Below are 14,296 nucleotides of genomic sequence, written 5' to 3' on the forward strand. Positions count from 1 at the left end.
GATACCAGTACATTCTACCATGAAATTTTGAGAATTTTGAGAATTTGTTTGGTATATTATTTTATGCTTTCTTTGAAATTTACCAGCTTTTGAAGGAATTGTTACTGACATCAGATAACAACTAAAATTCTTAAAATTTTTACAGTAGTCTTCAATCTCACATTTCTAGTTACTGTAAAAGTTTCAAGTGATTTGGATCTGTTTTCATATGGGATGTAGGGTTAATTCATAATCTGGTCTGAAAATTAAAAAATCTGAAACTGATAGTAAATGGTTTCCAAAATTTATGAAAATTTCTCAGTATGTTATTTTTACTTATATCTTATTAATGTAGAAATTTCATTGAATTTAGATTCATATTTCTAGTGGTTTCTGTGTTATTTGTGCAATCTGGTCAATCAATTGTTAAATCGAAATTAAATATGAGCTTAATGTAAAAATCTGTAAAACTCTTTCCGTAAGCTACATTTCATCATATCTTGCTGCTGTAGAAATTTCAACTCATTTCGAATTCGTTTGCTACAATTTCACTTGTAAAATCACTCATATGTTTAAAATTAATAAAATTCATTAAAAATCCGAAATTAATTGAAAATCATCTGAATATTTCTAAAGAACCTTAAATCTCTGTCACACATTAACTCCTTAATCCATTGAAACAGAAATCTTAGGATCATTAGAATTCCCTGGAAAAATGGTCAGTGCATCCATAATCGTATCCCAATTGCAACCGATCTTTGACAATTTGAATACTTAAGCTATAGCATGTTGTTGGCTCCGAGGTTACTGTCCACGAAAATCCTGAGATATGCCAGGCAATAAGATGTTATAACCTAAGTATTAAATTGCGCAAGGAAAGAACACACGATTTCCTCCCTTGGATGCCATTCTGGGCCGAAATTGGTGAACCCTAGAACCATTGGTATTCCTTAAGTGTCCAAAAACTGAAAATCCTTAAAATCTGAAATTCGTTAACCTCAAGAACTTAAATCGATTTATCTTGTGTCTTTCGGAACCATTGGATCATGGTTTCCGATCTAAGAACCATTAGAGCCCAATTTAGGAACCCTGGTGTCAGGTCGAGTCTTAGGTTTTAGGGAGTCCTAGAGTTAGGAGTCCAGCCTCATCACGGACGCTTGCTATGTATAGCAACCGTGCCATAGGTCTAGTTACACTAGTCACCCGATCTTTCCCTAGGACAAGCCTAGTAAATTAGGATGTAGGCAAACCTGCATTAGTCTAAGGGACAACTTGCATTCAGATAAGAATCATATAGCATCTTAGATGAAATCCTAAGATAATAAAATCCTCAACTTGAATTAAATAATTCCTCTTAAAACTGTTGAAACAGTCAAATCCGTCTAAGTCGGTGTCCTAGTTGAGTTAGGCATATGTAGCTTAGCTTAGGTGCACCGAACTACGTCGACTCTGATCCCAGTAAGGCTTGGGTACGTAGGCAGCTTGGATGTCTGATGGCATACCACCCGCGAGTCGGCACCACAAACAAATTGTGGTGTTTTGTATATTAATTTTCTTGTAAATACTTAATCAAATCAGTTAGGGTTTTCCATGAAATTAGAATTCTAGGAGAACTTTCACTTAGAATGAATCCAGACAAATTAATAAATCAAGATACACATCTAGGATTCACAGTGAAATTAGATTCTAGGATGCATGTCACTTAGTTCGCACATTAACATAGAGTTGAATGAGCCATTTAAAATAAATTTAAAAGAGTTAGCTTTTGGAATCGAAGACCGATTATCGGACAAGAATGGTGCATGTGGTGGATAACTCCCCATACCTTCCATTCTCGTAACCAGGTAGCGAGTCTAGATTTCTGGTTAATTACGGGTCCTAGATCCCACATCTAGGTGGCGACTCTGTCAGTCTCTTTTATGTGGAATTCGGATTGCCTTAGTGATCCCAAGTTCACATAAAAGACGAATCTAAATCAACACTAAGAAGCACACGCCAATCGCGTGGGTACTAGAGACCAAGAGAGTGCACGGTGGCTCGCGCCCCACGCCCCTCTCGCGGGATCATGTCCCACACTTACGTCACGTTGTGTTCTAAGTTTTAGGGAGTCCTAGAGTTAGGAGTCCAACCTCATCACGGGCATTTTCTATGGATAGCAATCGTGTCATAGATCTAGTTACAATAGTCACCTCACTTTTCCCCTAGGACAAACCTAGTTGCCTAGAATGTAGGTTAACCTGCATTAGTCTAAGGGACGTCTTGCACTTAGATATGACCATATAGCATCTTAGATGAAGTCCTAGGATAATAAAATCTTCAACTCGAATTAAATAATTTCTCTTAAAACTGTTGAAATAGTCAATCCAGTCTAGATCGGTGTCCTAGATGAGTTAGGCATAAGTAGCTTAGTTCAGGTGCACCGAACTACGTCGACTCTGATCCCAGTGAGGCTTGGGTACGTAGGCAGCTTGGATGCTTGATGGCATACCAATCACGAGTCGGCTCCACACATAAGTGGTGGGGTTTTGTACATTAATCTTTAAATTAGAAGTAGTGAAATCACTTAGGACTTTCCATGAAATTAAAATTTTAGGAGAACTTTCACTTGGATTGAATTCAAACAAGTTAAGAAAATCAAGATACACATTTAGGAATTACATTGAAATTAGATCTTAGGATGCATGTCACGTAGTTCGCATATTAATATAGAGTTAAATGAGCCATTTAAAAGAAATTCAAAAGAGTTAACTTTTGGAATTGAAGACCGATTATCGGGCAGGAATGGTGCATGTGGTGGTAACTCCCCATACCTTTCGTTCTCGTAACCAGGTAACGAGTCTAGATTTCTGGTCAATTATGGGTCCTAGATCCCTCATCTAGGTGGCGACTCTGTCACTCTCTTTTGCGTGGAATTCGGATTGCCTTAGTGATCCCAAGTTCACGGAAAAGATGAATTAAATCACACCTTGCTAGGCTCGACGACTCACCCCTGCCCTTATGGGTACTGGGTTGTACGTTTGTTTGCACCCCATGGCTTGGTTGCTGCCTGCTTGGTTGGGTAATTAAAATCAGTAATAAAAAACACACGCCATTCGCGTGGGTACGAGAGACCAAGAGAGAGCGTGGCGCCTCGCGCCGCAACCCTCTCGCGGGATCGGGTCCCATACTTGCCCGGCAAGATTGATCCAACAGCTTTGATACCAATTTGTAGAAAATCAGCGGACAATGGTCCGATCAAAATCCACGATTTAAAGCAAGATAAAAACAAACCACAATTGCAACCCACAAAGAACACACAAATTTTACGTGGTTCGGCAAAGCCTACGTCCACGGGCGATCCAAGAGAAATATTCCACTCATCAAGAAGTAACAAAGATTACAATAGATTCCTCAATCGATCCAACACTTGATCGATTCTCAAATCCTTCTTTTGTAACCCTTTACAAAACCCCTTCTTGACTTCCCCTCTTGTATAAAATCCAAGAGAATACAAAGCTTTCTCGTCGCCGTCAAAGAACTAGAACAATCCCTTGAAAATGCCTTCATAAAGTTCTTTTCTTCTCTTAATTTTCACATCACAAAGATGCACTAAAACCCTTGGTTTTCCTCTTTTCTTCACACATAGAAAGAGTTCCAAAAAACGTAAGTTTTTCTTCTTTCTATTTCTAACATGAGAGAGAGAGCAAGAGTTTCTAACAATATGGTTTTTCCAAAAGGAAAAACTCACGCCACTTTTTGTTTTCGCTTACTACCAAAACATTGACTTTTATGTTGCTTGGGAAACAAGGCAACATCCCAACAGATTTCTCATATTGAGCTAATATCATTTTTCCTTAAATGATGTGAGATTTTAAGTTCCATGGGAATATATCAAAAGCCAAGGATATTCAAGAGTTTCTCAAGGATAAGAGTCACCTTAGGCTAATGAAACTACTTATGAATTTCTTATGATGTTAACTATGGATTTGGAAATTCATAAAGCTTGTGTTTTGACCCAACCTTGTTTGTTTAGAAAATGTCTAAGGTTTGATTCACAATGATTTTGCTTAGACACAATGTTTTACAATGAATCTACCTATTTCTTTCTTTTTTTATTTTTTATTTTATTTCTTCTATGCTTGCTAGAAGGACGTGATCAACTAACTTTATAAAACTAAAATCTAGCAATAGCAAGACTTGTTTCATTTGTGTTCAAGTTTCAAGATATTAGACTTATGAACCTAGTTTGCACCAAACTAAGCTATTCCTATGGGTCGATAAGGATACTAAGTGCATGAATAAGTTTCAGGTGAGATGCAAAACACTTTGACCTAAGTACCATTATAAGTGAGAGTAATGACATGAGTTTATAAGATTAATCAAAGATAGTATATCTTATCACTAATTGTATAAACATTACATTATAGATATTTAAAGACGAAGCACAATTGTTGTATCTATAATTTATTTTGAAATGATATAATCAATAAAGCACATACATAGCCTATATCAAAGCATCCAACAATCAGACATATAGACTATGAAATTAAAAAGATGTTTGCATTTAGCTTAAGAGTGAATGGATACAACAAGATCAATTAATGAATGAGCCTCGGTATCTATCAACATGAATTTATATGATTTTACCAATCTTAAGCACAACTCTCTAGATAGAATGATTTTCTTTGTATCATGATTAAGTACATGGTATCCAAGTTCATGTTTTGAACCATCTTAGTTCATTCAAGTTTTAGAATTCTTAACAGTGACTTCCTATGGATGGGCATGAATAATTTCTAGATGTGAAGAGATTTTCATAAAAAAAATATTCATGATTTAATTTCCATTTTCTTTCTTAAACACAATTTTTTATCGACTTCCTCTAGGTTTTCAATTTCAATTCTCAATCTGGATTATCAATTATGTGTTAATATTTGGACATCAAGTGCAAACTTATTTCATTTCCATTTTTCATGACTAATTACAAGTAAGTATAATTTTTCTTATTTTTATCGTTTTCAAGGATATGATCAAAATGAAGCCTAACCATATTAATTCAAAAGAATAATCCACTTATGCATAAATATGCAGATACTTGAGAAATAATTCATGATGAGCACAATGTATCTTTCCAACATTATTTTCAAATGATAAAAGCAAGTCATACTCAATGAAGCACAAGTACATTTTCCTTCGTTTCTTTTTAACCCATCTTTGAATTTGAATTTATAATATTCATAAGTATGAACGGGTCTTTGCAAGATTTTTAGATAATTACTTTCAAGCACAAATCCATGACATTAAATGAATAATCACAACTGATTATTTCCAACAAGTAATCAAATTAAGTACACAATGGTTTCAACACTAAATCATAGATACATATAAATCAATCAAGATGAACATGTGAGCATTTATAGTTCATTTTCAAAGGATGTGAACATTAAACACAAATAGCTAGACAATATCTAGTATAAAGATACTCAAATGATATAACAATGGAGCACAATCATGGATACGAGTAGATATGCACAATTTGGCACATGTATCTAAAACTTATTTTCAAATTATATTATATTGAAGTACACCCCCAAATCTACTAAGCATATGAAATGCCTCAAGTAGGGGGTTTTGGGATCCAAACTAACTTGGTTCCACTCAAGTTTGTCCTAAATGATAAGTCATTCTCAACCCAAACAAACTTGGTATTCTTTACAAATCTAAACTTACATCTAGATTTGTAATGTCCATATCTACCACAATAATTGCATGACATAGAAGAGTAGGTAAATGAACATGAACTACAAAAGTGAATATGATCACAAACATGTTTAGCTTTTTCTTCTTGTAGCTTGTGGTTTTCGATCAAAAGTTGGTGTCTTTTTCTAGTTTTATCTCTTCTATTTTATTTTCCAAATGATCTATTTGAAGACATGAGCTAACTCTTAGTTCTTCTTTATCTTCACTTAAAAGTTTGTATTTTTCATTAAGCTCATTATTCTTCATTTCAAGTTCTCCATTTACTTTGGCTAATTTTTCTTCTTTAGATACAAGTATTTTAAATTCATTTTTCAATTCTTCAATTTTCTTTGTTAGTTCAACATTTTTAAACACTCGCTCCATTAAACCATCATGAAATTTTTCACAAGTATCATATAGTTCTTCATATGACATGGTCAATATACTCCTCATTGTTGGGGTCCATCTCTATCTCGACCAGAGTGACCTTGTTATATGGATCTCTATAGTATTTCCCTTTTGATGAGATTTTCCTTTGTTCTTCTTCTTTTATTAGGCTGTCATATCTTGAGGCCTGAGAAACCAAATGGTAGAGTTCTATGAATTCTTGACCCGGAAATTTTTTTCTTGATTCCAAACTAAGCTCATTTTGATCCAACTTTACATAGTCGGCCTGTTGAAGACTAGGGTGGCATCTGTTCATGGCCCTTTTGAATCGGGCAATGTACAAGTCCACTGGCTCGTTTGGCAGTTGGCTCAACCTAGCCAAGTCAACTTTATTTACTTCGGGCTCAGTCGGGTAGAACTGTGAATGGAAAATATGTTCCATGCCTTCCCACTTCGTAACATTGTTGGGTGGCAGACTTATGTACCAATTGAAGGTCGCTCTTGTGATGGACTTGGGAAAATCTAAAGTTTGTAAAGTTCATGACTTGCCTCTCCACATTGGGTAGTGAAACGACCAATGTGCTCGACAGTAGACTGATTGTCTTCCCCAGAAAATAATGTGAATTTTGGAACCTTGTAACCCCTAGGGTATAAGTACTCATAGTCAAACCAATCAAGATACGGTTTCTTGTAAAATGGCCTATGAATTGATCTGAATATCAGACTAAGCTACTATTGAATCATTTTCATGACGTGGTCTCTATTCAGGCCGATGTTATGGGGGATGTAGTTGCCCCTGACGAAAGGTTTGTAGGAGATAGGGTTAGGCCATACTTGTTGCCCCTCAGCTCTGCCTATGACATGAACACCCATAATGACTTGGGGTTTTGGAGGTGGTGTTTGGTCCTCCTTATTGTTCCATGATACCCTAGTCTCATTGCCATTATGTACACTACCACTAGGGTCTGCCACACCCTCATTTGGTATAACGGTTCCAAGGTCGGTTCGATCTTCCGCAGAACACAATGCCTGCTATGTAGGTATTGTAGAGTCAAAGTCATTAACATTGGTCCCATTGTGTGGTAGAATTATACCTTGGTGCGAAATTTTGGCTTGATTCTCCTAGGGCAAATATAGAGGGGCCACTAAGAGGGCCTCCTAGAGAAGGGTTTGGCCTAGTTAAAAGCTGGAATTGGTCGATCCTGATGCCACCCTCTAGTGGGTTAGTTACACTTAAAAATGCGGATCCAGTGTATGGTAGCTTCTTGATAGTTCCAGTGTATGGTAGCTACTGGACTAGCTTTTTACGCTACCAAAGTGGTGGGTGTACTGGAGTTGACGACGTCATTCTGTCAGTTAGTAAACCAAACATTATGTCTACCTGTTTGGAAATTTTTCTCACTAGAGGAGTGGAAGGGCCTTAACACTTCATAAATCTGGCGAGCCACTAGTTGAGATAACTCATGGGAATTCTCATCCAAGTGTTGCCTAAATGCAACGGCACCTCCTGGAGTGATAAGGGCATGTCTGAGTTTCGGCCCTGAGGGGTAGTTTGACCACTTGGCAAAACTGGATTAGGGTTCTTCCCTAATGAAGGATTTTCCTGATTTGAAGTCCTTCTATCATTTGTTTTGGCACTCTGGGAGATATTAATCATTAGTATTTTTGGGAACACCAAGGCTAGAAGTTTTACTTCTTGTATTATAAGCCATTCAACGCTGCCTAATTCAGCTTGTCCCACCGGGCGTGCCAAAAAGATAGTGTCCAATCTAAAAGTTGCTCTGACGCGATCTGTCAGTGCACCCATGCGTGTTCGTGAGTTCGCTCGGGCGGGCCAGTCTCTCTCAAGGCAAGAAAATTGGAAACTCAATTCGAGGGGTTCAACGACCGAGATGTTTTCGTCCCCTAATATTGAATTTCAGGCAATTAAGAAGAAGAGGGGAATGACACTTCTTCCTTGGGCTCCTCTGCCTTTACACAGATGGAAAGGACTTTTTAGGTGCAGACGCGACACCAAACGTGGCGATGTTGACACATTCAGAATGTGAACGACACATCAACACACTGAACATGAACGACTCGTGATTGGTCTATGAGCATAGAACACAATGACCCTCAGGGTCGACAGACTGTTCGATCCCAGCTAAACGACAAAGCGACACAAATGAAAGACTAGTGCGAGGGATAGCAGAATTACAAAGAAAGACTCACCCGGGAAGATGAATTCATTGCTTCCTTAAATCTGAAGAAAAGCTACAGCTGCAAAAAGTAAAAGTTACAGTGCTGAAAAGTGATAAAATGCAAATACATGTTTGATTTAGTTATGGGACATCTTCTTTGGAGACAGACGCCTCCTTATATGGCTTTATTTGGGTAACTGGTCCTCATTACCCCATGTTCTCTTGGAAGGAGCGGTTTCGTAACTGCCCATGCCGGGCTCCCTTATTTTCACGTCTTCCATGTTCCAAGTGGTTATCATCCACCTTCCCACGATTGGCAACTGCAGTGCCACACCTTTGAATCTGTCAAACCAAATGGTGTCTTGATAATTCGGTCCCACTCAACCGATTCGCTTTAAAGATAAACATACTCTGATGGAAAGATCGTCAATGACTGCCCATCCATTACAGCTTTGGTACATGCACGTTCCTCCACATGCCCATCAAATGCGGACGTGGCATATAACTTCTGTGACCTAGTCCACATGAACTGCCAGTTGACAACTTGGTCTTTGATGACCGATTAAACCCCAAATGGGTGTAAACAGAAACCCAGCGACTACTAGATTTTAAAAATCCAAAGGAGTGTTGAGGCATAAATGATTAAATAACACCAAACTCTAAACGCCTAAGCTTTTGGAGTAATTGGTTGTTTCAGATCTTGATGGATCTTGTTTTAACTATAGGAATGGAGGCCAATCACTAAGGATAGTGATAAAGCTGTTCAGCTAAGTTCTGATTCTCCAATTGCTCATAATAGGATCAGCTTGGATCATCCTGAAACCCCTTCTACCAATAGTGCCTTATCTAGAAATAAATTCTCAGTCATTGGCTCTGATATCCCCGAGACATCTACAAAGCAGACCAAGCCTCCGGACCTTTCTCTCTCTTTATCGTCCCCATCGTCTGAAGGTCCTTGGAATTTAGTTCAGAGCAAGAAGAATAAAAAGGGAAAGTCAGGTGCTTCCATCTCCCCGATCCCCTCTACTAGAATAAGGTCCCCATTTCGTGGGCTCATTCCGGGAGGCTGATCATGAATTGGGGTCTGCTTTTGGTGCTGGTGTTTTTGGGTCTGCTGTTAGCTCTGGTGCTGTTTGTTTTTGTGGTAGCTGTTCGAATTTTGGCAGTGTTGTGGCTGTTGTTTTCATTTTGCTGAAGCGGTTAGGTTGTTCTCCTTTGTTTGTCTTTGCCGTTTTGTTGGGTGGCCTTTGGCTCCCTTTTGATAGTTTGTTTGCCCTTCTTCTGATGTGCGAGGGGCTTGATTTTCTGTTTTCTTGTAGTATCTTTATTGATCTTTCTTAATATATCTGGTTGGGGTCCGCCTAACCCCAGCTTACCTATTTCAAAAAAAAAGAATATGAATGCATGTATAATCCAAACCATTGATCTTCAAGATAATCATGAGGAGATCCTCACGTCCCATACCAAATTGACATCCCCTACCATGTTCTGTAGATCTGGTGCTATGTCTGCTGCTCAGCTCTGTGAAGCATTGGCTCCTATTCTCTCGAGCTGCAATGGTGTAAAGAGGTCAGCCATCATCAGTTCGAATGTCCTCTCAGATTATCCCCCTTGGGTTCAGAATCCTAGTATAGGGCAGTATGATTCTGTTTGTATCTTGTGTTTACTTTCTCTCTTTGTTTGTTGCTTGTACTGCCCTTGTGGTCCCCCTATGTTCTCCGTTCTTTTTTTTTCTAATATATCTCATAGGGTCCTGCCTAACCCCAGCTTGCCCATAAAAAAAAAAATAAAAAATTAAATGAGGTTTATGGACCACAGGGAATTGGATAATCTGATGAGCATTGCTAGGAAAATGGGAATCCGTTTTAGGAAAAAAAGGGCATCAATCAATGGAGCCACGTCCACTAAAAGACAAACGAAGGGAGTCAAAATCCCCTTAAAAGCAATAAATACAGCTTTAAAAAGGTCAAATCAAGAGTCTTGTTCATCCCTTTTTTATTTTCTAACACGGAATCCCTTTTTCAAATTGTGCTTCCTAATCTGATTAAGGTTTTTGTCCAGCCCTTTTTTTATTTTCAACACGGAATCCCATTTTGAAAGTGTTTTCATTACGGATCCAACAACAACCAAAAAAAAAAAGTTAGACACGTGGCTGCCGAAACGCTCTAAGGAAAGAACCTAAAATCATAAAATGGCTTGAAATTAAAGAGCCTAAAATCATTGACATTTTTAGGGAGTGGAGCCCGTGACCTCCCTTCAATACTAGGATTCCATTAAAAAATCCATAGTTTAATTTGTATTATTTCATGGGTCGCTATGGATGGGAGTAAAATTTTACATGCCTCTTTGTCTATTTATTGCCATGCAAAGTGTCGTAGATACTTTTAAGGAAATGAACACGAGGACAGTTCGGCTAATAGAGTTGTGTGGTGTTAGTATAGGGTTTGGTTTTGTTTGGTCGACCGCGAGGACAGATCGAGTGGCTAATAGACTTGTCGTGTTGGCATACACTTTGGTTTTGTTTTGTTCTGTTCGTGGCTAAGGAGACGACACTCCTCAAATGACATTGATCGAGACACGCAAGTAACCTAATTCACAGATTTATGTTCTCTGCAAGTGAAATTGTCTTATGGCTATTTAAGGCTATTTCTGGGGAGAGAAGGAAACAAGTTTTGAGACAGAGAGTGGGAATGGATTACTCAGTTTTAGTGTTGTGGTTCTCATTTCTTTTGGCATGCATCTATGCTTTCCATCTTCTTGTAAGGAATGGGTCTGATAAAGGGAAGCTCCCACCAGGCCCCTTTCCTCTCCCTATTGTTGGAAACCTCTTCAAACTCGGTGATAAACCCAATGAGTCACTAGCCGAGCTAGCCAAGACCTATGGCCCACTAATGACTCTCAGGCTTGGTTGTGTAACCACAGTCATTGTTTCCTCAGCAAACATGGCCAGAGAGATCCTACAAAAGAACGACAAGGCCTTTGCGGGTCGAACTGTCCCAGACGCAGTTCGGGCTCTTCAATACAATGAGGGATCGATTGTATGGCTACCGTCAGATTCTCAATGGAGGAAGCTACGGATGATAGGCACCATGCATATTTTCACCACCCAGAGGCTCGATTCAAACCAAGGGCTTCGACGTCAAAAGGTGCAACAGGTACTCTCTCACATAGGTGATAATTGTACGACAGGACAAGCTGTAAACATCGGTCGAGTGGCTTTCGTTTCTACCCTTAATTTGATATCGAACACAACCTTCTCTGTGGATTTGGTTGATCTAAAATCCGAATCTACACAAGAATTCAAAGATCTAATTTGGAAAATATTGGAAGAGATTGGAAAACACAATTTTTCTGATTACTTCCCGTTGCTTAGGCCGATAGATTTGCAACGGATAAGGCGCCGGATGACTGCTCTTCTTAAGAAACTCCATTTGGTTTTTGATAGATTGATCGAAGAACGCGTACTATATAGAGCCTCTTCGAACTCTCTGAGGATGAATGATTTTCTCGACGCACTACTCGACCACAAAGAAAATAATGATGAAAAGTTTGATATCAAAGCTCTACTTGTGGTACGTTTATTCATTCCATTGCATGATTTTATTTCTTCGCGAGAATGAGTAATGTGAGACGAATAAAATCTTGGTATCAAAGATCCCAACATTTCTCTTCTTCACTCTAAAATCTTGGTGACACATACAAAACGGAAGAAACAAACGGAATCCTTTGGGTGGTGGCTTAGAATGTAACACCCGGACCTACCTAGGGTCGGTGATGCATGTGCATCTCAGCCGATTGATGGATAGATGTTTCAAGATGGTAATCGGAGGATTGATCGGATCGGGGGCCAAAAATCTCAAGTCCATGATTGTGTAGGGACCTGGGTAGAACTCGCTCGGTTAAAAGCTAGCCATTAAGGGGAGGGTGCCCAAATCCTTATAAGTCCATCCACATCCACTCACATTACCGATGTTGGATCTTTTGCTTTTTCGTGGAACCCCCAACAATCTCCCCCTCCAAGCAGAAAAAAAGTGGACAATCTCACCCCTCCATACGGGAGCAATATGGGAACTACGAGATCTTCTCCGAGGGAATTTCACCGTCCTCGGAGGAGCGCCGGGGTTACCGAGATCTTCCACGTAGCAAAATGGGAAGGCCTAAACATATCCTTGTTTTCTTATTTAATATTTATAAATTCAAGTTTCCGATGCACATGCTTGAATCTTATTTCCTAACTGCTGTAGTATCAAAATCATGATAAAAAAATAACTCACAAAGTCGTTAGATCTGATCTAGTTCCCACATTGAATCTCTTGAACAGGGATTGTTAAAAGGTTCAAAAGTTTTCCCAAATAATCAGAATTCATTTGCATAGTATATTAGTCTTATCTTTAATAATCTGTTGTTATTCAATTTTCTCTCTTTTATAGACTCAAACAAGTCCATTTTATCTAACCTATATATCCTGCTACAGACATAAAACAGTGCTATAAACTTTACAATTTTAAACTTTGTTGTTATCATCAAGAAAACATTGTCTAACTACATATCCATTCATCAGGATATATTTACCGCGGGGACTGATACTAGTGCAAACACAATAGAATTTGCGATGGCAGAGTTGCTTCGTAACCCAGATACCATGGCAAAGGCCCGGTCCGAGCTCTTACAAACCATCACCTTAGATCAGCAGGTGGAAGAATCAGATATTGCTAGGCTCCCATATCTACAAGCCGTGGTGAAGGAAACCTTCCGCTTGCATGCACCTGCTCCCCTACTAATCCACAAAGCAGAATCTAATGTGGATATTTGTGGCTTTACCATACCCAAGGATACGAAAGTCCTCGTCAATGCATGGGCTATCGGTAGAGATGCCGATAGTTGGCCAAATCCCGCTGCTTTCATTCCTGAGAGGTTCTTGGGCTCTCAAGTGGATTTCAGAGGCCAAGATTTCGAGCTTATCACATTTGGTGCAGGTCGAAGGATCTGTCCTGCAATTAATCTTGCATATCGGATGGTAACCCTAATGCTAGCTTCTCTTCTCCATTCATTTTCATGGAAGCTTCCAAATGGGATGGCACCCGAGGACATGGACATGCGTTATAAGTTTGGCGGCACATTACAGAGGGCTGTCCCGCTTTGTGCTATTCCAATTCGAGATTCCTGAGTGATGTTGATATTTAGACTATTATTTTAGATAGGGAAATGATTTCATCGCTCCAGTGTTTTGATAAACATGCGTTCCACCTGTTTTTTCGTGTAGTATTTAAGGGCTTTAAGAGCTTTTTGAGAACCATAATATTCCTCTGACAGCCCTTTAAATACTACGTACATGAAAAAAGTTAGAGCTCATATTTATCAAAACATTGGAGCGCTGAAATCATTTCCCTTTTAGATATTGCAAAGATTGTTATTTTATGTAAGGAATATTGTACTCTATTAATGCCAATAAGAATGGTGGGGGTATAAGCGACCTCCCAAAATCAATGTAACTGCTTTTGTATCTTGAAGGAGATGCTAGTTCACATTAAAAAAGCTGATTTATCTTTGGAACATGGACGAATACATTTCTAAATTTTCAACCGTTCATGTTTCTTGAAAGAAAATGATGTATACCCACGGGCTAGGCACTTGACAATGCCGCATACCCATGGGTCAAATTCCATGGCATGCAAGGTTGACTAATTCCATCCTCATTCATTAATTTGACAATAGTATCTAAATTTGTAGAATTTAAATCGTACATGAAAATCTTATTTCAATAGGTTCATAAATTCAAATTCAACAATACATATTCAATGACAATAACCTTAATCAGGATATAATAATGAAAGAAAGCAACTAAAGATCTAATCTGGGCCAGATCCTCGCCGAACACAAGTCTCAGAATCTGAGCTGCTAACTCCATGACGGTTCACCTAATGCTCCTCTAGATCTGAAATTGTGAACCACATAATGAGCTCAAAAGCCCAATAGGAATCTCAATAGCCTGGCCAGCTAATACGAAAACAATGTATATAATGCAGGTAAAA

At 38.7% G+C, this 14,296-nt stretch overlaps 2 protein-coding genes across 2 annotated transcripts in view; one reads left to right on the forward strand and one right to left on the reverse strand.

Moving 5' to 3' along the window:
* The first annotated feature begins 10,913 nt into the window (after positions 1–10,913).
* Positions 10,914–13,815, forward strand: LOC143880307 (cytochrome P450 76T24-like). The gene is made up of 2 exons (XM_077383183.1): positions 10,914–11,836; positions 12,826–13,815. Exons 1-2 carry the CDS (start codon positions 10,955–10,957, stop codon positions 13,429–13,431), a joined length of 1,488 nt encoding a protein of 495 aa, XP_077239298.1. The 5' UTR covers positions 10,914–10,954; the 3' UTR covers positions 13,432–13,815.
* A 155-nt stretch (positions 13,816–13,970) lies between these two features.
* LOC143880308 (uncharacterized) overlaps positions 13,971–14,296 on the reverse strand; it is a 47,166-nt gene continuing 46,840 nt past the window's right edge. The window contains exon 12 of the mRNA XM_077383184.1: positions 13,971–14,199. Coding sequence (XP_077239299.1) covers positions 14,163–14,199 — 37 coding nt within the window. The 3' untranslated portion in view covers positions 13,971–14,162. The remainder of the gene's footprint in view (positions 14,200–14,296) is intronic.

Source organism: Tasmannia lanceolata, unplaced genomic scaffold (assembly GCF_043159265.1).
Source record: "Tasmannia lanceolata isolate RefF3 unplaced genomic scaffold, GAP_Taslan_0.1 ptg000006l, whole genome shotgun sequence".
In the NCBI taxonomy this organism is placed as follows: Eukaryota; Viridiplantae; Streptophyta; class Magnoliopsida; order Canellales; family Winteraceae; genus Tasmannia; species Tasmannia lanceolata.